Source organism: Gymnodraco acuticeps, unplaced genomic scaffold (assembly GCF_902827175.1).
Source record: "Gymnodraco acuticeps unplaced genomic scaffold, fGymAcu1.1, whole genome shotgun sequence".
Taxonomy (NCBI): Eukaryota; Metazoa; Chordata; class Actinopteri; order Perciformes; family Bathydraconidae; genus Gymnodraco; species Gymnodraco acuticeps.
In genome coordinates, this window is record NW_022992005.1 from 67,704 (window position 1) to 95,379 (window position 27,676).

Sequence of the window (27,676 nt, forward strand, 5' to 3'; positions counted from 1 at the left end):
AGAAGGTTTCTAAAAACAGACCTGACACAGCGAGGCCTCTGGAGCTCTCACTCTCTCTCCGCTCTGATACTTTGGGTTACTTTGGGTTACTTTGAGTTAGTTTGGGTTACTTTGAGTTAGTTTGGGTTAGTTTGAGTTAGTTTGGGTTAGTTTAAGAGTTAAAGCAGTGGATTAATCTACTGGTTTGCACTATGAACTCCATGGAGAACCTGGAGAAGCAGCTGATCTGCCCGATCTGTCTGGAGATCTTCACCAAGCCAGTGGTGATCCTGCCCTGCCAACACAACCTCTGCAGGAAGTGTGCCAACGACGTGTTCACGGTAAAAACACTGCGTTCATATCCATCTAAAGATATCTATACTTCTCTGGTTTGTTGCGTTTAAAGGTCACTAACTATCAGAGAGCGTAGTAAACACACTCAAGTGGAAGTACACATACTCGTGTTTAAAAATACTCTGGTGAAAGTAGAAGTACTGACTAAACTTCTTTACTCAAGTCAAAGTAAAGAGGCTTTGAAGTGTACTTCAGTAGAAAGTACCCATAACTAGCAGCTGCTTTAAAGAGTACCTGACCTCCCTTTATATTAATAGAACAATAATGTCATTGTTAGCTAATGAATGTTTCCATGCTGAACAACGGCAACATGACAACGTTTCCATTGGTCCCTCTTCTTTATAAAAATAAGTAGAGTAAAGTACTGATACCAGAAACATGTACTTGAGTACAGTAACAAAGTATTTGTACTCCACTACTTCCCACCTCTGCTGCATTAAATCAATGTAAATACTTCTATATTTCTCTGTTGTGTTTAATGTTCTCTAAATATGGACCGGAGGAGCCGGGGGGTTTCTGTTGAAGCCGTCGCTCTGACAACACGAGCGCATTATTCTCCATCAGGAAGATTCTGTCAGAATCGAGAAGACTGTGATTACAAGCGGTGTTCAGATCATAAATCACAACCACTGACAAAATGCTGCAAATCTTTAACAATTGGAAGTTAAATGCCAAAAAGAATCTAATATTTGTTCATCTTGTGCTGTCCTTTATACGGTCATGTGTGTTAGTTTGCCTGCATTCAATAATAACACAACAGAAAACATGATAATATGCTCATATAATAATATATGATCAGAAAGACAGAACATCTGAGTGTGTTAAGTCTGAAGAGATAAGGCTGTGTTTAAAAGCACTGTTTATATTAATAATCACAACCACTGAAAACAAGCTGGGTAACACTGTATTTTGATCGTCCATAGTTAACACTCTAAGTCATCAGCTGACATTCAACAACACTGTTCAACAGACAAGTAACATGCATTTCACTGCCAGTAGAATATAACCAACATCTCAAGTGTTGATCTATAGATTTGACAAAAAGTGTTTGTTGACTGTCAACATGTTTTTTGCAACAGGTTATTAACCGATATTAACCTTACTATCTGTAGATTGTGTCAACATCTTCAAAATTGACAAACTACTCAAAATCAATCTGTCAGTTGAAAGTCAACAGCTGACTATCTGCTGATAATCTGCTGAGTCAAGATGTCAACTAAAGATTACATTAAGCATTAGTTGATCAACAGATAAGCAGCTTTACAGTTTAGTTGACCATCTGTATACTAATGGCGCGTTACCACTGCAGCGGGTAGCTCGCTTTAAGCGTGCCGAGCCGAGCGGGGCCCGTTTTTGGTTGCGTTTCCACTTGGCCTAGCACCGGCTAGCGGGTCCTAATTCAGTTTTTCTGGCCCCATAAAATGGTGGTTCTAGGGCCAGGAACAACCAGGCTGAGTCGGGCTGAGTATGCTAAACTAGAGAGAGAATCGCTGGCAAGGCGGCTACAACTACAACAAGATGAACATATTTGACTGATTTAATTGTAATACACGTTTCTAAATGATGCCGAAGTAACAACATACTGATACCGGTTAGTACAAACCATGAGTTAATGCTTTGACAAGTCTGCAGACAGACGGCAGAGAAACACCTTTTAAAATGCGTGTTTTTTAAATGTAGCTTGGCTAAGCTAACGTTATATATGCTCCGACCGTCCACACTCACAACAACGGCCTACAGACATAAATAAAGCAGCGACTGTATTCTCCATGACACAGGCAGTCTGTGGTTTGTACTTGTTTAACTCTAGTTTCTGAACAGAAATGAGGAGCTGTGAGCTCTGAGGGCTAACAGCTAACGGCTGTGTATTTTTTCTGGGGCTCTCATTGAAGATGACGTCACGGCTCCGCCTACACTGCGTTACTATAGTAACTGCCCCAGTTCCTAAACTGTAATGGAAGCACAGCATAAAGTGAGCTGGGCCTAATAAGGCCTAACCAAACCGAGCGAGGCCTGCAGTGGCAACGCGCCCTTATAGTAGGCATTCTCCACTAAGCGTTTGTAGGCCTGTGTGAGGAGGACTATCCAATTCAAGTGAAAACAGTTGAGAACAGTAGAAAGTCTATAACCAACAGAACACATTCATCCACTAATGATATGCAACAGATATGGGAATAAAGCTAAATGTTTTGCACAACTGATCACGAACACTGGATAACTGAAGTAATACCAGGCACCGAACAAACACTAGATGCAGCATATCAGAGAAAGAAAGCTCTTTATTTCAAGAATATGTTAATACATTTAATTAAAATGTTATTATTTCAAGTTTGTTTAAAAGCACAACACATTAAGATGGACTTTTATTAATCCGCGTGGGGAAATTGTTTCTCTGCATTTGACCCATCCTAGTGTTAGGAGCAGTGTGCTGCCATTTTGAACGGCGCCCGGAGAGCAGTGTAGGGAACGGTGCCTTGCTCAGGGACACCTCGGTAGCACTTGGTCTTGCCGGGACTTGAACTGGTGACCTTCCAGTTGCCAAGCCAAGTCCCTATGGACTTCGCCACCACCGCCCCAAATTCAATTCAATTCAAAACCTTTATTTATACAGATAAAACCCATTGAGATCATAGACCTCTTTTACAATGGTGACCTGCTTCAATTAGTTCCAAACATTAATACAAACATGACAGAAAACAAAGGACAGTATATGATACTACAGTTTGTATACTAGTAGCACTGATTGTATAGCGTCTATCCTAGCTTTAAAAACATGAAATGGAATCAAACTGCTTAGCTTCCATTCCTTTTGTAGACTGTTCCATGCTAGCGGCGCTGCACATCTAAAAGCTGTATTTCCTAATACAGTCCTAGCAGTTGGCACATGTAATACAACCACAGCTTTAGATCTCAGGCAGTAGCCATTTACAATACGCTGTGAGATCAGGGAACAGATGTAAGACGGAAGTTTCCCTAACATTGCTTTATAAATAAAAAGATACCAGTGATTTAGCCGCCGTACAGTAAGTGAAAGCAACCCTGCCCTTGTATACAGGGTACAATGATGAGTCAAAGTCTTACAGTCTGTCACAAACCTTAGTGCACTATGATAGGCGGCATCTATCTTGGTGAGGTAATTGGCCGGCGCATTCATATAAAATAGATCACCAGAGTCCAGCACAGGTAAAAAGCTCACAGAGCCTTTTCCTGGCCTCAAGAGAGAAACAGGACTTGTTTCTATAAAAAAAACCTAGCCTAACCCTCAGTTTTTTAAGCAGGTTATTTACATGCAGTTTAAAAGAAAGACAGTCATCAAGCCAGATACCAAGGTATTTGTAAGAGGTTACCACTTCAAGTTTTTTTCCTTGCATGGTTACAATATCTAAAACAGGCTCTGGTGACTTTTTAGCTTTTGAAAAGAGCATTAACTTGGTTTTATCCACATTTAAAAGAAGCTTAAGCGCTGAGAGCTGAGTCTGAACAGTGTTAAAAACAGTCTGTAATTTAACAACAGCCTCCTTAACTGAGGTACCTGCACAATACATCACAGTATCATCCGCATAAAAATGTAAGGTAGCTTCCTCCACATTATCACCCAAGCTATTAATATAAATGGAGAATAAAAGTGGACCTAGAACAGAACCCTGAGGTACACCATTAGAAATGCTCAACCACTCAGAAGTGAGCCCATCAAAGTGTACACATTGGGACCTTTCAGAGAGGTAGTTCACAAACCACCCCACTGCCAGGCTGGACAAGCCAATGCTGAGTAGCCTCTGTTTTAAAATGCGATGATCAACGGTGTCAAACGCTTTAGAGAGATCAATAACAGAGCTGCACAACTCTGCTTATTATCTAAAAAACTAGTGATGTCATTTACAACTTTCATTGTGGCAGTGATGGTGCTATGTTTTTTCCTGAAGCCCGACTGATGTTTCGACAGGATATCATTTATACATAAAAAGTCCTTTACTTGCTCACTCACTAGTCGTTCAAGCACTTTAGCCAGAACTGACAATTTCGAGATTGGCCTGGCTATAGTTATTTAAAATAGTTGCCTCCCTTCCTTTCAGTAAAGGCAAGACATAAGCAGACTTCCATACTTTAGGAATTGTATTTGTGCTAAGGGAGAGGTTAAAAAGAGAAGTAAGCGGTGGAGCAATAACATCTACAGCTATCTTTAAAAAGAAAGGTTCTAGGTTGTCCGGGCCAGCCGGTTTCCTAGGATCTAACTTGGATAAAACATCATGGACAACACCAACAGTAAAAGGGGTAAAACTGAAAGGGTTTTCCAGACCACATTGTTCAAGGATTGGAGCGTTCACAGAAGCAGAAGCACAGTCAGTGACAGAATCAAACAGCGAGCCACAAGACACAAAATGCTTATTAAAACAATTGAGCATAGTAGCCCTGTCTGATATAATGCCAGATTCTGTGGTAAGGCATGGAGGTAGCTCATTTGGAATATCACCAGTGGAAATCGATTTTATGGCTTTCCAAAATTTCCTAGGATTATTCAGATTTTCTGTGGAAACTGACAGATAGAACTTTGATTTAGCACTTTTTATTTGTGATGTGAAGCTATTCCTTAGCTGCCTAAAGCGTAGCCATTCTACCTCTGAGCCTGATTTCCTAGCCTTAGCCCAGGCATTGTTTCTCTCATGAAGGAGACTGGACAGTTCAGCGGAAAACCAGGGATTGTCTCGACCCTTCACTCTGAAATTACGCAGAGGTGCATGTTTATCTATAATTTTCATAAAACCAAGATAAAAATAAGACCATGCAGTTTCTACATCCGCACACAGATTGATCTTACCCCAATCAAAATCAAACAGATCGTGTAAAAAACCCTGCTCCACAAAGTGTTTTTTATCTCTCCTTGTGATAATGCGTGGTTTCACTTTTTGGATCTTAGTGTCCCTAATGAACATACATGGAGACACATGGTTATGACTTGATGGTTATAACTGCATCTGGCTCGTGGGCAGCGTAGCTCCATGCCGTCCATCACGAGCCTGCTGCACTTCGACCTCTGCTGTTCCCTGTGAATACAAACGAACACTACATTGAGTACAAATCAGGACACACCATGTTTTCCTCAAAACTAAAATCACATCGGTCTTGAAATCATAACGAGCCAGTTTACATTAGCTGTTAGCAGACGGTAACTGAGGTGCTATTCACATGCATCACAGGGGGTCTAAGCCAACAACAAAAGGCTGGTTTGCAAGAAATTGAACCAAATGGTCATGAGATTGAGATAGTTCATAAAATGTCCAACTACTTGTTTGTAACCCACCTCATGCTCAGAGATGTATATAAAGTGGCACATGGGTCCTAGAATAAAAAGAACAGACGATTATTTTAACTTTTGTCTTGATGAGTGAGAGCGCAGGCCAGTCTATGAACGCAGGGCACGGCACGTTTCTGTCCAAAGGGTCCCTGACGGAGTCCATACTGTTTTAAAATATCACTTTACATCTCCATCCCATCTGTGATTCAGAAAATAGAAATGGGTACGTTGACCTGATGCTCATTACGTTAGTATGTAAACATAACACGTCTTGAATTAACCTGTGAAGCAACAACTAGTCCAGTGGTTCTCAAACTTTTTTCTGTCAGGCCCCCCCTTTGGAGAAAAAAAAAAGTCGGGCCCCCCCAATACAAGTCAGGCTCAGTGGCGGCGCCAGAGATTTATTTTGGGGGTGCTGTGGGGTAGCTTGATGTTTCATAGAGGGTGCTCAAACATTTAGGGTTTCCCATGAATGTCCCGGGCGCTACAGAGGAACTTTCTACTGCAACACTCTCAGCTTGCCGCATATAGGTGTAAGCAGGGGTAAAGTGCTATTTTTATAGGTGGTGTGTGGACCTAACCTCCTCTAGGAGGGTCTGGGGGCAAGCTCCCCCGGGAAGATTTATTTTTAAATATTGAAGTTAAAAGCATCAATCTGGTGCACTTTGAGAGCAACATGAAGAGATCTATGGATACCTCTCTCAACACCCATTTGAAACAGAACAGACAAATCACCCTTTTAAACTTTATTCTTGTTTTACTGTCATATAGTATTTCATACCTGTTTTTCATTTATTCTCTTATTTTTTTATAACTCTAATGATCATATAAATGTGTGCCTCGGAAATAATTGTTTACATTAATGGTGATCAAAACATTTGAGACCCACTGAGATAACACTGAGAGAGTCCTTTAGTTCACTGAGTCTCTCAGTCTGACAGGAGAGGACTCTCCTCCACTTTGTTGTTGAAAAAACTCCTTATATCCGTTAGCGTAGCTCGCTAGCACCAGAAGCTAACAACAACGATCTCCGGTACCGGTGCGCTCTCTCTCGCGCACACAAAATGGCTCGTTCCACACACACACACACACACACACACACACACACACCACACACACACACACACACACACACACACACACACACACACACACACACACACCACACACACACACACACACACACACACACACACACACACACGCAGAGCTGAGCTTTATTGAAACACAGAGACCCAGACGTAATAGTACTGCATCATATTATTTTCGAATCAATAATTTTTCAATTTATGATTTTTTTTTTTAAATCTTTTTTTTATTTATTTTTTTTATAGCCATTTTTCCTCCTGGTCTCTCACGCCCCCCCTGGCATGCCTCTGCGCCCCCCAGGGGGGGGCCCGCCCCCCACTTTGAGAACCACTGAACTAGTCTGACTCACTCAAGGGCTGACCTGAAGTGGACCTGATAGTCTGACAGACTCGAGGGCTGACCTGAAGCTGACCTGAAGTGGACCTGAAGCTGACCTGAAGTGGACCTGAAGCTGACCTGAAGTGGACCTGAAGCTGACCTGAAGTCCACAGCAGGAGGCAACATGTCTTCAAGAGGAGGTGCGACTGTTTTCTGGGGAGGCAAATAAAAAAACAAAATAGTTACATGATGAAAATGTAACAATCATTTCAGTAGAATTCATTAAAACATCTTTAATTAAATTAATGGAATCAAACATAATTAAAATATAAGTATCATTTAAAACGGTATTGTATTTATACACATTTATAAGGATGGCATTTATTAAGGATGGTATTGTTAGATAGCAGTACAATTCCATGGTTCTCTACACAGCGGATCCTAATTACTTCAATATACACTCCTTTATCTCGTTTGCATACTGTCTAATATCTATTTTACGTTGTAGTAAAACATCTCCTTAATACAACTTTACTTATTGATATTTCTCGCTAAAGACCGCATTCTACTGGACTACATTGAACACATCTTGCTGATGTTATAAATCCATCTTTGCCCAATACACAATTGTACTGAATTGCGCCTAAATGCACCTCAGGCCCCGGCCACACGAGCCACATGAGCCACACGAGGACGACCGAATACGGCACTAAACGACTACGGTAAAGATAACGGGTCCCAAGGTGGATAGACCGGCATAGCAACGCTCTGGGGTCCAACGGCTCCGTGTGTACGCCCTATACGGTCATTTTGTCCGAAGAGAGGGAGGAAAAAGAGAGGCTCTGTGTATGTTATTATTATATTATATAGAGTCGTTATTCATTTGTTTTAAAGTTCAATAAATAACAAAGACGACCTTTGACCGGAAGATTGAAACTTGAATACACGTTGACTGGCGAAACTCTGCCCGGTTCCCTCGGCCCTGCCGAAGAACCGCTGCAAAGAGGAACAGGAAGTCTCACACCGCGCGATTCTCGTTTGAGGGCGTGGCGTTGACAAAAGCGTTTTTATTAAGTTTTCCAAAACTTATTTATAAGAAAGTTCAGAAAATGTGATATTAATTTACAAATGAATGAGTTCTTAAAACATGTTCTCATTGTTGCTTAAGTGTGACTTATTTAAACGCACTTTGAAACAAAAGTAGTTTAGGGCAAGTCAACGGAGTTTTGTTGACTTTTAGTGCTGGAGGCAAGATACCATTTAGTCAAGTAGCTAATGTTACAACAGATTTATTTCAGCGTATAGACCCTGACATGAACGGCTTCCTTGCATAAACAGCATGGTTTTTACATAAGCTGCTGTTATTTGAATGAATTATATATCCAACTTAGTGTGTGTGTGTGTGTGTGTGTGTGTGTGTGTGTGTGTGTGTGTGTGTGTGTGTGTGTGTTTGTGTGTGTGTGTGTGTGTGTGTGCGTAACACACACATAGAACATGTTCAGTTTCTCACAATGTGATGTCCTGCAATTGCTGACGTAAAAGACGTTTGAGGAGAAGTGTTTGGACAAAGTCACGTTTCTCACAATCACTGCAGCTTATTCGCATGGATGAAGTCCATCCATAGGTCAGCAATGCAAAGGTATTCTCTTGATAGATTGCTGTTATCATAATTTATGGTCAATCTGAAAGAATATTGCAAAAGCATACCCTGTCATATAACCTGCCCTGATTGGCCAGATATGTTACAGTAACAAAAACACTCTGACGTGACTTTTGGCTCTTGCTAATTTCATCATGTTGTAAGTTGACCATATTTTGTTTTTCTGCTCTTAAGTATTATTTTTTTCTACTTTCAAGCATTAGGATTTCTTATAAACCATAAGTTTGGGCTTCTGACAGAAGAGTATGGTGATTCTACAACCAGATGTGAGCATCAGTTTTAGCACTGTCCTTATTTGTGTTAATCCTTGATAGATTTGCACAGGGTTTGCACCCATTGGACCCAAAGGCTCTTTCGCCCATAAACGTCCTGAGCACAGCGACATAAAAGGAGAAGAGAAAATACAGGCAGAGGGCAGGGTCAGATACAGACAGCATCACACACTTGTAGTGGATCATATACATATATATATATATATATATTTATATATATATATATATATTGTTTTTTAGGAAATTCCTACATATTATACCTTTAACGTTGACCTTGGCCTCAGGGTAGATCAATAATTTAAAGTTCTTCTGTTGGTCAAGTTTCGTTGTTTATTTTATTTATAGTTATTAAACTGTTCAAATCTGCAGTGATTTATTTCCGTTTGCCTGGTATTGACTACCAGCTGGTAGATAATGTGTTTCAAACTTTATTTTTGACCATTTCACAACTGTTCAGTGTTTTTACTATATTTGTAGTATATTCTTAAAATAAAGAGCTTTCTTTCTCTGATATGCTGCATCTAGTGTTTGTTCGGTGCTTTGTAGCCTGGTATTACTTCAGTTATCCAGTGCTCGTGATCAGTTGTGTAAAACATTTAGCTTTATTCCCATATCTGTTGCATATCATTAGTGGATGAATGTGTTCTGTTGGTTATAGACTTTCTACTGTTCTCAACTGTTTTCACTTGAATTGGATAGTCCTAACCAGAGATGGGGTCGTTAGTAAAAAAAAGTAATATATTACGCTACTTCGTTACTCTCTACATAAAGTAACTCGTTACTTTACTCGCCGAGCACGTACGAACTGCGCATGCGTGAGTGGCAATAACTCTCCTTACCAGCAGGCGGCGGTGTCAGTACCAGATATGTTCGGGTGTATTTCCGTCGCATCCGTCATCCGTCATATCCGTCATATACTCACCTCCCTCTGCTACCAGCGCTCTGCTGCCACACACCGGCCGTCTGTGGAACTGCAGCCGGAGGAACTCGGGACAGCTTGTTATGTGTGGGGTGCTATGGTGGGGTCCCATGTACTTGTGCACATAAATAATGTTTCTAATTATTTACAATTAAAACATATATATATTCTGCGTTACTTTAGCCAACACTTTTATAAGGCCACTAGATTAGATAATTACGAAATGTGTAGATAGAATACATATATTTCAGGTTGTTATTTTGTCATTATGTTTAATGTTTTATTTACCTTTTAGTATTTTTATATAGTATCTGAACTTTGGAGAGGAGTTGGGAGACACACGACACATCAAATCACATCTACAGATCAAGGCGAAGCGAATGGAAGTACTCCCATACTCCTAGCGTGAAAATGTTTGTGAAAACGTGTGCAAAGTCTCCGAAAATCCTAAAAATAAGCTCATATTTGAATTCCCCATAAAAAAACACATCATTCAGTAAAAACAAGGCCCCACTGATCATCTACTCTCTGAGACGATTCCAGGGATGTCTGGCTTGAGTTTCGACCACCAGGGAAAGTGGACAAAAGTGCCCGAGATCAGCCTCTTAATTTACCCAGGGCCTAGTGCTTGGCTTTGGGCATGAAAATTCAGGAAACTCCCCTGAGTATTTTATTAAATATCTGAACTTTGGAGAGGAGTTGGGGGACACATCAAATCACATCTACACATCAAGACGAAGCTAGTGGAAGTACTCCTAGCGTGTGAAAATGTTTGTGAAAAACGTGTGCAAAGTCTCCGAAAACGGAGCAGTGGCTGTGAAGCTAGCTTTGCGGCTAGCGGTTAGTTGTTATTGTTTGAAGTTGTTTCTATGGAAACAACATGACGGAGACAAAATGAATATCTTCTACATATAATAACGGACAAAGTAAAGAATGAAGTGTAGGCTATGCCTGTTTGAAGTTGTTGCTAAGGAAACAACATGACGGAGAAAAAGTATAATCTTCTACATATAATAACGGACAAAGTAAAGAATGAAGTGTTTGCTATGTTTAAATGTTCGGAATTTGACCGTGATGGCCCTCTTGAGTTGCCGTAAAATATGACGAATATGACGGATGACGGATGCGACGGAAATACACCCGAACATATCTGGTAGCCCGAACATATCTGGTACTGACAGCGGTAGTGTGTATTCGTCATTCAAAACAGGCAACAACCGGAAAACAGAGAAGAAGAACAGACAACGTGATATAAACACACAACAAATAGCGTGTGCGTTTGCTTCACGTTAGCATGTGTTCTTTGCAGGTGCTTGTTGAGGTTTGACCACGTGGTGTTTCCAGCAGTGGATAACAGCTTCTGGCCTGGACACAGTTTGCACCTCACCGTCACATTCCTGTCTATTCTTTGGACGAACTCAAAGTAATGGGCAGACCTCCACCCAGCGGCGCCGGATTCATTTCAGAAGTGGGGGGGCCAAAAAGTGCGTGTGTATGTGGCATATCCTACTTGCCAACCCTCACGATTTTCGCGGGAGACTCCCGTTTTCCTCCCGGGGTCATATTTATCCCGCATTTCTCCCGATTTATGACTAAATCTGATTTGTTTCATTCTAACATAACGCACCAAATGTTACTGTTTCCACTCGGACTTCAATACAGCTACACCATTGTTTGGTTTCCATGGTAACGTGTCTCTTTAGTAGCGCGAGCAAATGAAAGTCTGAGAGGGTCTTCAGGAGGAAGATGGTCAGAGAAAACAGAACAAGAATGGACAACTCAACCCTCTGCTCACTCCTTTCCTGTACATTAAACTATACAGACCCACACATCATTCCATCTCTCCTTGTTTCCTGCTACGCTCTTGTTTGACAAGCTGAATGTTGACTGGTGTTTGACTGAAGTAAGCTCTGTGAAAAGTTCCAGTTATTAACTCGGTATTTACAAAGCTGTCATCTCCACATTTGGAGAAAGTTACAAGCCGTTTGACAGCATCACATCTGCATATTTCACAGAAGGCTCGTTTAGTGGTTTTGCAAATAATGAACCACTCTCTGTTTTTGTACCATTCTGCATTGAAGTACCTTCTCTTTGCCTAAATAAGCTTTTATTGTCCCGTCTCAATGTCCCGACAACAAACCTCCATGTAGTCGGAACCAGCCTGTTTCGGTTCAACGATGCCGGCGGCAGCGGTTTTGACAGCCTCTGCGGCCGCAGAGCTGCTGCTGGGGTTCATCTGGCTGCGCTGGTTCTATGGTTGAAGGACCAGGCTCTGGAGCTGGCTCTATGGTTGAAGGACCAGGCTCCGGAGCTGGCTCTATGGTTGAAGGACCAGGCTCCGGAGCTGGCTCTATGGTTGAAGGACCAGGCTCCGGAGCTGGTTCTATGGTTGAAGGACCAGGCTCCGGAGCTGGTTCTATGGTTGAAGGACCATGCTCTGGAGCTGGTTCTATGGTTGAAGGACCAGGCTCTGGAGGTGGTTCTGTGGTTGAAGGACCAGGCTCCGGAGCTGGTTCTATGGTTGAAGGACCAGGCTCCGGAGCTGGTTCTATGGTTGAAGGACCAGGCTCCGGAGGTGGTTCTATGGTTGAAGGACCAGGCTCCGGAGCTGGTTCTATGGTTGAAGGACCAGGCTCCGGAGCTGGTTCTATGGTTGAAGGACCAGGCTCCGGAGGTGGTTCTATGGTTGAAGGACCAGGCTCCGGAGCTGGTTCTATGGTTGAAGGACCAGGTTCTGGAGCTGGTTCTATGGTTGAAGGACCAGGCTCCGGAGCTGGTTCTATGGTTGAAGGACCAGGTTCTGGAGCTGGTTCTATGGTTGAAGGACCAGGTTCTGGAGCTGGTTCTATGGTTGAAGGACCAGGCTCCGGAGTTGTGGATGTCAGGGATGTGACATTCAAGTTGTTGAATTTCAGCTTAGTTTGACTGTATTTTGTTTTCTTATGCGCCGGTTCTTCTGACATGTTTGCAAGTTTATCTATCCAGGTTAACGGCTGACACACACTGAACAACGTAACACACACTGAACAACGTAACACATAACGTAAACAACGTAACAAATAAACACATCTAAGCTTTGTTATTGGTTGTAATGTACATGGATACATTTGAATGGTGTGACAATGTCCTATTTGATTGGATTAAAATGTACATATTCTTCCTGTTATGTCTGCCTGCTGTATTCTACCTAATGCAAAGTTACCTGCTCCATCGAAGTCAGTCGCATTGATCCGAAGACACATTTTGAGTTATATACAATGTTGGAAAGAGGAGATTCCTAGCTTTCTAATGATATCAGGATTGTTTTTGTACTATATTAAGCAAAATATGTCACATTATATAATGACTATCACCGAGTCATCATTTTGAGAAAAAGGCCTTAAAGTTTCCTCTTCTCTGGAATCCATCGATCTGATTGGTTATTAGCGGAGCAAATGATCAAAGTAGTACGGAGGGAAGATATTTCCGTTTGGATTACTGGTCTGGGGGAAGCTCGCGAGTGTGTGTGTGTGTGCGTGTATACCATGTGTGTGTGTTTGTGTGTATTGTGTTTGTTTCCCGGGGAAAACACTCACCAGAAACACCGGCTGTTGTTATGCCTGCTGTGACGTCAAATTACTCCGTTCTCCGCTTGTAATTATGCCGAAGCTTCAAAGCTGTATTTATCATCTGAATTTGCCGAAACAAGTTTAATATTCTGAAAGCCAAGACTTTGTTTATTTGAAATCAGATGAAAACAAACTGTAACGGACCCTGCCGTGTTATCTATGATTACTATGCCTTACATTCATAATGTCAGCGGAGGGAGGGGGGCGACGCTGTAGAAGAGCAGAGTGGCGAGTGAGAGGCGAGCTGTCATCTTCCCTTTACAAGCTTCAAACATGCCTGTAGCTACTGAGACTGAATATAACAATCAACAATAACTAAATATACACAGCTAGATCAGATGGCGTTCTTTTTAGATGCGACTTTAGAGAAGAGGGGAGTTATTGAAACGGGATGTGTACAGGGTTCCGCGGCATCCGCTGCTGCGAAAATGTGGGGCAGGGCCGTAAAGTGGGGGGGCCAATGGCCCCCTGGCCCCCCCGCTTCCGGCGCCCTTGCCTCCACCCCTCGAGAGTTACCGCTGACTCAGCCATGTTCATGCAGCACTGCGCGCGGAGATGTGGACGCGCGCGCAGATTACGTACACATAAACCTGCGGCGGAAACCCCTCTTGTCTGTCAGTGTGATTATGACTGATTTTAGTAAGTAACGAAGTAACGCGTGTCGGGGAAATGTTAGTAACTAGTGATTACTGTATTATAAAAGTAGCGCGTTACACTACTCCGTTACCGACAAAAGTAATATTGTTACACCCAACTCTGGTCACACATGCCTCCAAACGCTTAGTGGAGAATGCCTACTATAAGTATACTGATAGTCAACTCTAGATTAGTTGACGATCAACAGATAGTCAACTAAACTGTAAAGCTGCTTATCTGTTGATCAACTAATGCTTAATGTAATCTTTAGTTGACATCTTGACTCAGCAGATTATCAGCAGATAGTCAGCTGTTGACTTTCAACTGACAGATTGATTTTGAGTAGTTTGTCAATTTTGAAGATGTTGACCCAATCAACAGATAGTAAGGTTGAATATCGGCTAATAACCTGTTGCCATGCTACTGATGACTTATAGAGTGTTAACTATGGACTATCAAAATCAAGTGTTACCAAATGCTGCAGATCGTAAAGAATTGGAACTTCCATTATTTTAGTTTTCCCTTTTTGTGAGGTTATATTCTCCTGCTTGTATACGGTCACGTGTAGTTTGCAGCATCTGATGCTCATATCACCAGAACGTGCTTCCGGACGCAACTGAAGCTTCTTTGGGGGAATAATAATGACACAAAACCTCACAAAGTAGAAGTGTTGTTCTAGTGACGATTGTGACAATATTTACACATTTAAAAACCTAAATATACTGTCTGTTGATTCAGACTACATGTCAGTCTCTAAGGTACCAGTTATTTGTTGTTGTTGTAAAAATGTGTGATACAAGATATCTAAAGAAATCAACGTGTGTGTGTGTGTGTGTGTGTGTATGTGTGTGTGTGTATGTGTGTGTGTGTGTGTGTGTGTGTCTCTCTCTCTCTGTGTGTGTGTTGTGTGTGTGTGTGTCTCTCTTTGTGTGTGTGTGTGTGTGTGTGTGTGTGTGTGTCTCTCTGTGTGTGTGTGTGTCTCTCTCTCTCTCTGTGTGTGTGTTGTGTGTGTGTGTCTCTCTTTGTGTGTGTGTGTGTGTGTGTGTGTGTCTCTGTGTGTGTATGTGTGTGTGTGTGTGTGTGTCTCTCTCTGTGTGTGGGTGTGTGTGTGTAGGCCTCTAACCCCTACCTCCCCACCAGAGGAGGATCTATTTCTTCTGGTGGAAGGTTCCGCTGTCCCTCCTGCAGACATGAGGTGGTTCTGGATCGCCACGGAGTCTACGGTCTGCAGAGGAACCTGCTGGTGGAGAATATCATCGACATGTTCAAACAGGAGACCAGCAGGTACACACACACACACACACACACACACACACACACATTCTGCATCTCTTTTTAGTCGTCTTGCATCCTTTACAGTTATTCGATGACTCTTTGTGGTGGCATCCCCTGGTGACTGATATCTCAGTAATCTCTCCATAAATAAAAAGTGTAGGTGTGTCATTAAAAAAGATCCAGATGATGGAGATATCTGTGTTTACCTTTCACAATAAAAGCCCATCTTCAATCACGTCTCCGTGGCGTCAAAGGTTACACACACTGAGGAATTTATTGATTTAATCGACCACATTCAGTGTCTCCTCTGATTGGTCGTCCACATAAAGCCCTGAGTCATTGGTATGGGAAGAAGAGAGTCAGTTATTCATAAATCCATCATACACCTGCTCAGTGTTATCGATCAGAGCTGAAGGATGATCAATAACTGCTCTGTTCATGTGACATTTCACCCTGACATCACTCATCAATAGGCTGAAGTATTGGAGTACAAATACTTTGTTACTTTAGTACATTTTTCTGGTATCAGTACAGACGACTTTTTACTTTGACTTCTTACATTTTGAACCCAAATACCTGTACTTTCTACTTCTTACATGTTGAACTCAAATACCTGTACTTTCTACTTCTTACATGTTGAACTCAAATACCTGTACTTTCTACTTCTTACATGTTGAACTCAAATACCTGTACTTTTCTACTTCTACAATGTTGAACCCAAATCTGTACTTTCTACTTCTTACATGTTGAACTCAAATACCTGTACTTTCTACTTCTTACATGTTGAACTCAAATACCTGTACTTTCTACTTCTTACATGTTGAACCCAAATACCTGTACTTTCTACTTCTTACATGTTGAACTCAAATACCTGTACTTTCTACTTCTTACATGTTGAACTCAAATACCTGTACTTTCTACTTCTTACATGTTGAACTCAAATACCTGTACTTTTCTACTTCTTACATGTTGAACTCAAATACCTGTACTTTCTACTTCTTACATGTTGAACTCAAATACCTGTACTTTCTACTTCTTACATGTTGAACTCAAATACCTGTACTTTCTACTTCTTACATGTTGAACACAGATACCTGTACTTTCTACTTCTCACATGTTGAACACAAATACCTGTACTTTCTACTTCTTTCATGTTGAACACAAATACCTGTACTTTCTACTTCTTTCATGTTGAACACAAATACCTGTACTTTCTACTTCTTTCATGTTGAACACAAATACCTGTACTTTCTACTTCTCACATGTTGAACCCAAATACCTGTACTTTCTACTTCTTTCATGTTGAACACAAATACCTGTACTTTCTACTTGTTACATGTTGAACTCAAATACCTGTACTTTCTACTTCTTACATGTTGAACTCAAATACCTGTACTTTCTACTTCTCACATGTTGAACTCAAATACCTGTACTTTCTACTTCTCACATGTTGAACTCAAATACCTGTACTTTCTACTTCTTACATGTTGAACTCAAATACCTGTACTTTCTACTTCTTACATGTTGAACTCAAATACCTGTACTTTCTACTTCTCACATGTTGAACACAAATACTTGTACTTTCTACTTCTTACATGTTGAACTCAAATACCTGTACTTTCTACTTCTTACATGTTGAACTCAAATACCTGTACTTTCTACTTCTTACATGTTGAACCCAAATACCTGTACTTTCTACTTCTTACATGTTGAACTCAAATACTTGTACTTTCTACTTCTTACATGTTGAACTCAAATACCTGTACTTTCTACTTCTTACATGTTGAACTCAAATACCTGTACTTTCTACTTCTTACATGTTGAACTCAAATACCTGTACTTTTCTACTTCTCACATGTTGAACTCAATACCTGTACTTTCTACTTCTTACATGTTGAACTCAAATACCTGTACTTTCTACTTCTTACATGTTGAACTCAAATACCTGTACTTTCTACTTCTTACATGTTGAACACAAATACCTGTACTTTCTACTTCTCACATGTTGAACACAAATACTTGTACTTTCTACTTCTTACATGTTGAACTCAAATACCTGTACTTTCTACTTCTTACATGTTGAACTCAAATACCTGTACTTTCTACTTCATACATGTTGAACTCAAATACCTTTACTTTCTACTTCTCACATGTTGAACCCAAATACCTGTACTTTCTACTTCTAACATGTTGAACTCAAATACCTGTACTTTCTACTTCTTACATGTTGAACCCAAATACCTGTACTTTCTACTTCTTACATGTTGAACTCAAATACCTGTACTTTCTACTTCTTACATGTTGAACTCAAATACCTGTACTTTCTACTTCTTACATGTTGAACCCAAATACCTGTACTTTCTACTTCTTACATGTTGAACTCAAATACCTGTACTTTCTACTTCTACATGTGAACTCAATACCTGTTAACTCAACATGTACCCTGTACTTTCTATTTCTTACATGTTGAACTCACATACCTGTACTTTCTACTTCTTACATGTTGAACTCAAATACCTGTACTTTCTACTTCTCACATGTTGAACTCAAATACCTGTACTTTCTACTTCTTACATGTTGAACTCAAATACCTGTACTTTCTACTTCTTACATGTTGAACTCAAATACCTGTACTTTCTACTTCTTACATGTTGAAACTCAAATACCTGTACTTTCTACTTCTCACATGTTGAACACAAATACCTGTACTTTCTACTTCTTACATGTTGAACTCAAATACCTGTACTTTCTACTTCTTACATGTTGAACTCAAATACCTGTACTTTCTACTTCTCACATGTTGAACTCAAATACCTGTACTTTCTACTTCTTACATGTACTTTCTATTTCTCACATGTTGAACTCAAATACCTGTACTTTCTACTTCTTACATGTTGAACTCAAATACCTGTACTTTCTACTTCTTACATGTTGAACTCAAATACCTGTACTTTCTACTTCTTACATGTTGAACTCAAATACCTGTACTTTCTACTTCTTACATGTTGAACTCAAATACCTGTACTTTCTACTTCTTACATGTTGAACTCAAATACCTGTACTTTCTACTTCTCACATGTTGAACTCAAATACCTGTACTTTCTACTTCTTACATGTTGAACTCAAATACCTGTACTTTCTACTTCTTACATGTTGAACTCAAATACCTGTACTTTCTACTTCTTACATGTTGAACTCAAATACCTGTACTTTCTACTTCTTACATGTTGAACACAAAATACCTGTACTTTCTACTTCTTACATGTTGAACACAAATACCTGTACTTTCTACTTCTTACATGTTGAACTCAAATACCTGTACTTTCTACTTCTTACATGTTGAACTCAAATATCTGTACTTTCTACTTCTTACATGTTGAACACAAATACCTGTACTTTCTACTTCTTACATGTTGAACTCAAATACCTGTACTTTCTACTTCTTACATGTTGAACACAAATACCTGTACTTTCTACTTCTTACATGTTGAACACAAATACCTGTACTTTCTACTTCTTACATGTTGAACTTCAAATACCTGTACTTTCTACTTACATTGAACTCAATACCTGTACTTCTACTTCTTACAGTTGAACTCAAATACCTGTACTTTCTACTTCTTACCTGTTGAACATCAAATACCTGTACTTTCTACTTCTTACATGTTTTGAACTCAAATACTGCTACTTTTCACTTGCTTACCATGGAACCAAATACCCTGTACTTTCTACTTCTTACATGTTGAACTCAAATACTTGTACTTTCTACTTCTCTCATTTCCCAAACAGCTGGTTCCTTTAGTCTGAATGTGTGTTTGATGCGTGATCATATTCTTAGAGTCATTGCGTGCCTATTGATTTGAACACGATCCGTGTATCCATCATTTCCTGGTCTTCTCTAAAGAAGAGGGACCAATGGAAACGTTGTCATGTTGCCGTTGTTCAGCATGGAAACATTCATTAGCTAACAATGACATTATTGTTCTAATAATATAAAGGGAGGTCAGGTACTCTTTAAAGCAGCTGCTAGTTATGGGTACTTTTTACTTTAGTACATTTCAAAGTACTTTAGTTTGACTTGAGGAAAGAAGTTTAGTCAGTACTTCTACTTTTACCAGAGTATTTTTAAACACGAGTATGTGTACTTCTACTTCAGTAAAGGATGTACTTTTGACATCTCATGCATCAGTGTTTAGTGTCAGTGAGTCATCATCTGAGGTCACAGTGTTTTAATTGAATGAAAACATCACATAGATAATAAATAACATCTTGGGTTATTTATTGTGTCTCTTTGAGGTGATTGTCGGTGTGTTTCCTCCCCAGCAGCAGCAGCAGCACGCCGGCCTCCGAGAGGAAGGAGGAGTCTCCGATGTGTGTCGTGCACGAGGGAGAGAAGATCAACATCTACTGCGTGACGCACGGCGTGCCCACCTGCTCCATGTGCAAAGTGTTCGGAGAGCACAAAGACTGCGAGGTGGCGCCCATCTCCAGCGTCTTCCAGACCAAGAAGGTAACAGCAGGCTGCGAAGTGCATGAGAGATGTACGTTGTATCATGCATGGGGAGCTCCTTGGTGTGTGTTTGGTGCGTTCACTGTGAACGCCTCACATTGAAATCTCTACTGTAACGTCTCCTCCTCCTCCTCCTCCTCCTCCTCCCTCCTCCTCCTCCTCCTCCTCCTCCTCCTCCTCCTCCTCCTCCTCCTCCTCCTCCTCCTCCTCCTCCTCCTCCTCCTCCTCCTCCTCCTCATCCTCATCCTCATCTCTCCGTGTTTTCCTCTCAGTCGGAGCTGAGTGACGGGATCGCAATGATGGTCGGGAACAACGACCGCATGCAGGGCATCGTCAGCCAGCTGGAGGAGGCCTGCAGGGTCATAGAGGTCACACACACACACACACACACACACACACACACACACACACACACACACACACACACACACACACACACACACACACACACACACACACACACACACACACACACACACACACACACACACACACACTGCAGGCCGGATCTCTACACACATTAAGACAACATTGTCACCTGTTCACCTGAAGTTCACCTGCAGCAGGTGGCGGTAGTGAGGAGGAGTCTTAACACTGATAAGACAGTGGAAGTAGAACAAATTGCATTGGTCTGACCCCTGTGTGTGTGTGTGTGTGTGTGTGTGTGTGTGTGTGTGTGTGTGTGTGTGTGTGTGTGTGTGTGTGTGTGTGTGTGTGTGTGTGTGTGTGTGTGTGTGTGTGTGCGTGCGTGTGTGTGTGTGTGTGTGTGTAGGAGAACGGCCGGCGGCAGAAGACTCTGGTGTGTGAGAAGTTCGACCTCCTGTACTCGGCGTTGGAGGGGAAGAAGAGAGACATGAGTCAGAAAGTGACGTCGGAGCAGGACGAGAAGCTGACGTACATCAGAGGACTGAACAAGAAGTACGGAGAACATCTGGAGGAGAGCTGCAAGATGGTGGAGCACGGCATCCAGAACATGGAGGAGCCGGAGATGGCTCTGTTCCTGCAGGTGAGACCCGGACACACACACACACACACACACACACACACACACACACACACACACACACACACACACACACACACACACACACACACACACACACACACACACACACACACACACACACACACACACACACACACACACACACACACACACACACACACACACACACACACACACACACACACACACACACACACACCAGAGTTCCCATTAGAATATTTGTTCGCCGGTCAACATGTCCGTTAAAGTTTAAATCTTCCGGACACAATTTGAAAAGTGCCGGTCAAAGGTCTTCTTTGTTATTTATTGTGCTTTAAAACAAATTGATGATTCGATATTAAACAAACTAATGATAGTAGATTAACTACATTGTTCAAAAGTGAACAGTAACTTACAATAACACGGGAACAATAAACGGAGCGCTCTCCCTCTCCTGACAGCCCGTCAGTATCACGCAGCTCGTGGATCAGTAATGAGTGACCCGACAGTAAAACTAAACATATCTATAACTAGTTACGGTAGTTTGAGAGGTCATTAAAATAGCTGCGTGTGATATTCTAACCTGAAGTGTGTGTTTGTTCCGCTCACCGCTGCATGTGATCATGCAGAGCTGCGTGTCGACTCGTCAGCAGCAGCTGATCTCTCTCTCCCGTCAGATTAGACTCTCGTTTATGTCCATATCGATCAGATCCAGCTAGTTCTAGCTAATGATATGACTACCTGCTTATTAAAAGACACCTAAACAATAAGTGTCGCTATGCAACTGGGTGAGGCCGCAAAGTATAGCGCAGCATTATGCATTTGTTTACATGCCCACCGGAACCCTGAGGCATTACCAACAGATCAACGCACAATCAACCCATCCAGGACATCTCTTTCTCCACATTAAGTGTTAGACATTAGAATTGACTCTTCTTGTCTGTCACATAAATGGCGCAAGTTGCGCAACTGATGGTATTGCGCTAAATGGAAATTATTTTTGAACGGACACTTTGACCGGAGAGATTTAGATTTGCCGGTCTTCAGCATATTTTACCGGTCGTAGTCCGGTAATTACCGGCTAACGGGAACTCTGATACACACACACACAAACACACACACACACACACACACACACACACACACACACACACACACACACACACACACACACACACACACACACACACACACACACACACACACACACACACACACACCTGAGCTCTGTGACGTGCCTCCATTTTGTAATCTACTCGGTGACATCAACAGTTAACACCAAGTTCTAACAGATGTTCCTCAAAGGCTTCTTTCCTCATTTATCTTTATCACTGCAACAACCCGATCTGCTTTTGTTATAATGTACAATAGTTAACGTTACATTCTGTTCTTGTATAGATCATATTCTGTTTTCTATTTGTGTTACTTCTATACTGTAGCTTATGAGCATATGACAATAACACCTGTCAATCTGTGAATCAATGAGATCCTTCTGACCTGAGCTCCTCCAACGATGCAACATATATAATCAAATACAATAACAAGTAGTGCAAGAAGTCTTTATACATGTAAGTAGAATATGAAGTTCTTTCAGACTGAATGAAATCCGGTTGAAATGATGAAACACGTGGAGATCAGTGTGTGACGCCACGTGTGTGTTTCTGCTTCTCCTACAGAACACCAAGCCTCTGCTCAAAAAGTGAGTACATGTCTTTATCAGATGTCTAGTAATTAAAAGAAGATAACCAAATGTCATCTGAAGTCAAGAAGAAGTAACTTGTGGGATATTCAGAGTAACGACGTGGAATCTAATGTGTGCTCCGCCCTCCAGCTGCTACCGGAGTTACTAGAAACGGAGGTGTGCGACTGCAGCTGCTCTCTCTTTGTTCAGATGGAAACCTGCTCTGAGAGACTTCCAGGAGTAACTCTGATCAGTCTGATAGAAAGAGAAAACAACACCTCGATGAAAAGCACTCCAACTGGGACTGAACTCAAACTGTAATGTCTTCTGCAGTCTTTATTATTGTGGAGGTGATTCTAACACATCACTTTATCACCATGGAAACAGAGACGTCGAACAGTCTGCAAAATGCATGACAAGTAACATTTAAATGTGTATTTGATATCATGACAGCAACTGTTGTGTGTTCCTGCTCTGATGCGTGCAGCTGGAGTGCAGACCGTGATATCATCCTAATAACTCCTTAGCTGTTTGAACTCCTCGAGCTGAACTATATTTTACTTTTCACTTTATCACCAACGATTCTCCTGAATGTGTTTCGACCTCAATGATGTCTCGAGTCAGTCTGATCTGATTCCATGTTATTTATATATTGTTGGATGCAGTCTTTATTATTTTGGAGGTGGGTTTTTACATAAAACTTTAACATAAATGAAACTTATTTTCACCTCTACTTGAGAATTTGCAAACACTATTCATAGACGCTTCATATGTTGTTAGGAATTAAGATGAAGAAGATATGTATTAGAGACTTTATATTTAACGGTTCAAACGGGTGCAAAATGTGGACATTATTTCCGTTGTGGCTTTTTTTTTACACATAACTTTATCACAAATTATTCTTAAATGTTTTTAGACCTCAATGTCTCGAGACAATTTGACCGGGAGAGTGCCGGGTGCAAAGGGGTTAAAAGCTACTCCCCGATCTGGGATCAATAGATTGAGTCTGATCAATAGATTCTGATCCAGCTGTCTCTCTCCAGGCTCACGGACGCCTGCAGCACGGCTCATCTGGATAAAGTGGAGCGAGGATATGAGAACATGGATCACTTCAGCGTTGAATTCACGAAGGAGGGCCGAGCGCTGAAGAGCCTCGACTTCCTGCAGGGTGAGAGACGAGAGAGAGAGAGATGGATCCACCTGTGTGAGCCCAGAGATCAAAGGTTTCAATCTGCCCAGCAACACCATGGCAACCAACTGCAGCACTGAGTCTCATTAAGAATGCATTGAGTATTATATCTGACAATTTGGCCACCTGTTCAAAAACGATTGCTCCTTTCAACAAATGAGCAGACCGTGAGCATCAGGGAACCCCAAAGAACTGAAATAGTTTTTTGGTTTGTGTGTAAAATGTGGAGATGGGAGCAGTTTGTCTAAAGTGTACTTCTCTCTGTTCTGAAGAAAGTTCCAGAAATTGTTTACATGGAGTCTAATGAGAGCTAGGTGGACTTTTTGTCACTTCATGCCCTCAAGAGGCATTTTGTTTCATATGTTTTCTTAATTCTTTTTTATCTTCCAACCTAGGAGAGGTTTTCTTACGTTTCTCAGGAACAATTATGTCTGAGGAGTGTAGGGTTTGGGAATTATGGCAAGTTTAAAACGTTTTTTTGGGAGAATTTCAAGCACTGCTCCACTCTGTTTTGAGATCAAAGCACTCTAGACTTAACGAGCTGCTCCATCCACTCCAATGTTAACATCTGAAAAAGGGCTCTCTGCTAAGCTCCAAACTAAATTCAATATCTCAAAAAGTTTAAAAGATATGAAAAATCTGAATAAGTTTTATAGCTAAAGGTTTTGTGATCATTTTAAAGCTGGATTGAAGTCTCTAGCTGAAAGTATGTGGAAGGAGAAGCATTTAGCGCAAGGTGTAGGAAAAGAGGATTTGAAGGCTCCCATTGACTTCAATGTTAAAAAAAGATCTTCAAATCAACCAATACTTTAGCACTCCATAACTTCAGCTTACTTTCAGCTGCAGAAACCATTCAAATATTAAACTATTCAGCCTTTTCAGCAATCGATGAGAAACCCTCAACTTTTTCAAAATATTTTATACTTTTTGAAATATTCAGCTTTTTAAACTCTTTTTTTAACATTGAAGTCAATGGGAGCCTTCAAATCCTCTTTTCCTACACCTTGCGCCAAATGCTTCTCCTTCCACATACTTTCAGCTAGAGACTTCAATCCAGCTTTAAAATGATCACAAAACCTTTAGCTATAACATTTATTCAGATTTTTGATATCTTTTAAACTTTTTGAGATATTGAATTTAGTTTGGAGCTTAGCAGAGAGGCCTTTTTCAGATGTTAACATTGGAGTGGATGGAGCAGCTCGTTAAGTCTAGAGTGCTTTGATCTCAAAACAGAGTGGAGCAGTGCTTGAAATTCTCCCAAAAAAACGTTTTAAACTTGCCATAATTCCCAAACCCTACACTCCTCAGACATAATTGTTCCTGGGAAACGTAGGAAAACCTCCTAGGTTGGAAGATAAAAAAGAATATTAAACAAAATGCCTCTTGAGGGCATGAAGAGAGAAAAACTTGTCAAAAATTCTCCTTCAGATCAAATGGAAAGGCTCTCCTTTCACAGCACATCTCCATGGAAACCTTTGATCTCTGGGCTTACGTAAACGGGTGTTTTGATATTGTAGTCACCGTGGTAACCTTTGATCTCTGGGCTTACACACACAGGTGTTTGTAAACATTCATTCACTACTACTTACATTTCATATGTAACTCCTTCAGCCTACTTTCAGCTATAAACCATTCAACTATTAACTTATTCAGCTATTTCAGGACATTGAGGCTATACTAGTGTTGCACGGTGTACCGATACTTGAAAGGTACTGCGATACCCTGCCGTTAAAAACGGTACGATTCCTCCGTTTCATTAGTATCGGTACTTTAAGAATGACGGGGGAAAGTACTCCGGTGAGAAAGCGCTGTTTTAATAAGAGCCGTGTGTGTTCAGCGCTCTGCTTCCACTCCCTGCACTGCAGCCGTGCCTGCAGTCCCGCCCCTCTCAAGCACGCTCTAAGTCCCTCCCCTCTCAAGCACGCTCTAAGTCCCTCCCCTCTCAAGCACGCTCTAAGTCCCTCCCCTCTCTCGTGCACGCTCTAAGTGCCTCCCCTCTCAAGCACGCTCTAAGTGCCTCCCCTCTCAAGCACGCTCTAAGTCCCTCCCCTCTCAAGCACGCTCTAAGTCCCTCCCCTCTCAAGCACGCTATAAGTGCCTCCCCTCTCTCGTGCACGCGCTAGCTGCCAGAGCATGTGAGAAAACGAGAAGCATGGCTGCAAGTGGGAGTGCAAGTGCCGCTGCGCCTCGGCTTGTTGACAACAAAGACGCCAGAAGCTAAATTTGGAAGTATTTGAGCTATATCTCTGACAGTGAGGTTATGTTGTATTTTTTGTCGGAGACCTCATTGTGTTGAATGTAATTTCTGTTGTTTAATATACAAATCTATTTTGACAAAAAAGTAGTTTGAGATGATGCTTATTTGTATTTAATACGAATTCTTGTCATTTATTTAATTTAATGTTCTCATTGTTTAAACGTTTGTGTCATGGTTCTGTTCTGGTGTGAAATAAAGCACAATAATTACATTTATGACTTTCCCTTTTTTTAAGAAAAGTATCGAAAAATAATCGGAATCGCAATTCTTGACTTGGTATCGGTATCGAAACCAAAATATTGGTATCGTGACAACACTAGGCTATACATGTTGCCGTTTTATTTATATATATTTTTGTTGTGAATTTATATTTCAATTTATTACATTTATATATATTTTTGCATATATGTATTTCTATTAGATTTACAGATCGACAGATTCCTTCAATAAAACATATTTAAGAAGTAAAAAATAAAGGTAGTCGCTGCTTTCTCACCTGTGCTGCTCTCTCCTCAGACGATGAAGACGAGGATGAAGATGATGAAGAGGAAGATGGAGAGGGGGAGGCTCCTGTCACGTCTCCCTCAGCCTCCACCTCTACCTGAAAAACACCAAACATCAGAGGCTGTCCAGGTGTTTCTCCAGGTGTTTCTCCAGGTGTTTCTCCAGGTGTTTCTCCAGGTGTTTCTCCAGGTGTTTGTCCAGGTGTTTGTCCAGGTGTTTGTCCAGGTGTTTCTCCAGGTGTTTCTCCAGGCGTTTCTCCAGGTGTTTCTCCAGGTGTCTGAGGAAGAGACTGTGTTTCGGTGACTAAAGGATCAGTGTTTCTTAGGGATGTAACGATATACCGAATATCGCGGTAAATAAACGTCCCAGTACCGTCGTGAGACTGACAAAATCTACCGCGATTTTTATTAAAAATTCATTTTAAAAATGTGTTTGTTTTTTTTAAACACTTTTTTTAGTTTTAAACCTTTATTCAACCAGGTGGTCCCGTTGAGATCATCGATCTCTTTTTCAAGAGAGACCTGTCCAACATGGCAGCAAGTAGGTTACAACATGAACACAACAGATAACACAAAAGGACATGGTATTTACAGGGCTACATGAACACACCTAGAGACATGGACAAGTACCAACAGTATATTTATATCTCTGTCAATAAGCCTCACCTTCTTGGCAACAACTGTATTGTTGTTGAAGTGGTGGAGAGACAATGCACAGTTTGACCCACTGCTGTCACCCATGGCCAAAGCATATCTCTCCGTCCCACTGAGGTGGCGTTAGACTTTTTTGCTGTCCGTCATTTTGACAGACAGGATCGGAAAATATCCGTCATAATCCCTTATTTACCCGTCGGGTCTGAACAGAGAGAGAGAGCACGCTCGTGTACTGTCAAGGGGGGGGGGGGGCGGTGTTATGCCGTGTGTGCATGCACCTCGCGGGAGCGCGCACAGCGTAAAGCAAAACCTCCCAGACATGTGTTGATCTGTACGGCAAAGTACGGTTTGGAAGCTATATCATTTCCTCTTGGAGGGCATGCATAACACGGCATAACACCAGAGCCTCGCTGCGGGGAAACGTTGGCGCTGTTCCGAGTTAGTTCTAATCTGTCAAAATGACTGCTTTCAGATTTTTCCGTCATTGATAAATA

The 27,676-nt window shown here is 41.3% G+C and overlaps 1 protein-coding gene across 5 annotated transcripts; it reads left to right on the forward strand.

Moving 5' to 3' along the window:
* Positions 1-26,987, forward strand: trim55b (tripartite motif containing 55b). Of its 5 annotated transcripts, none has more exons than XR_004567566.1 (9): positions 1-320; positions 15,243-15,412; positions 19,727-19,913; positions 20,186-20,281; positions 20,686-20,919; positions 22,575-22,597; positions 23,623-23,747; positions 26,542-26,694; positions 26,731-26,963. XR_004567566.1 is itself a non-coding variant. In XM_034201307.1 (8 exons), the coding sequence occupies exons 1-8, from the start codon at positions 192-194 to the stop codon at positions 26,628-26,630; spliced, it is 1,050 nt and encodes a 349-aa protein (XP_034057198.1). In that variant the 5' UTR covers positions 1-191; the 3' UTR covers positions 26,631-26,985. The 5 variants fall into 5 exon arrangements, 3 of the variants coding, with proteins under 3 accessions (XP_034057198.1, XP_034057200.1, XP_034057201.1); XR_004567567.1 differs by having other exon boundaries at positions 26,779-26,963; XM_034201307.1 differs by having other exon boundaries at positions 19,730-19,913; positions 26,542-26,985.
* Positions 26,988-27,676: the final 689 nt, after the last annotated feature.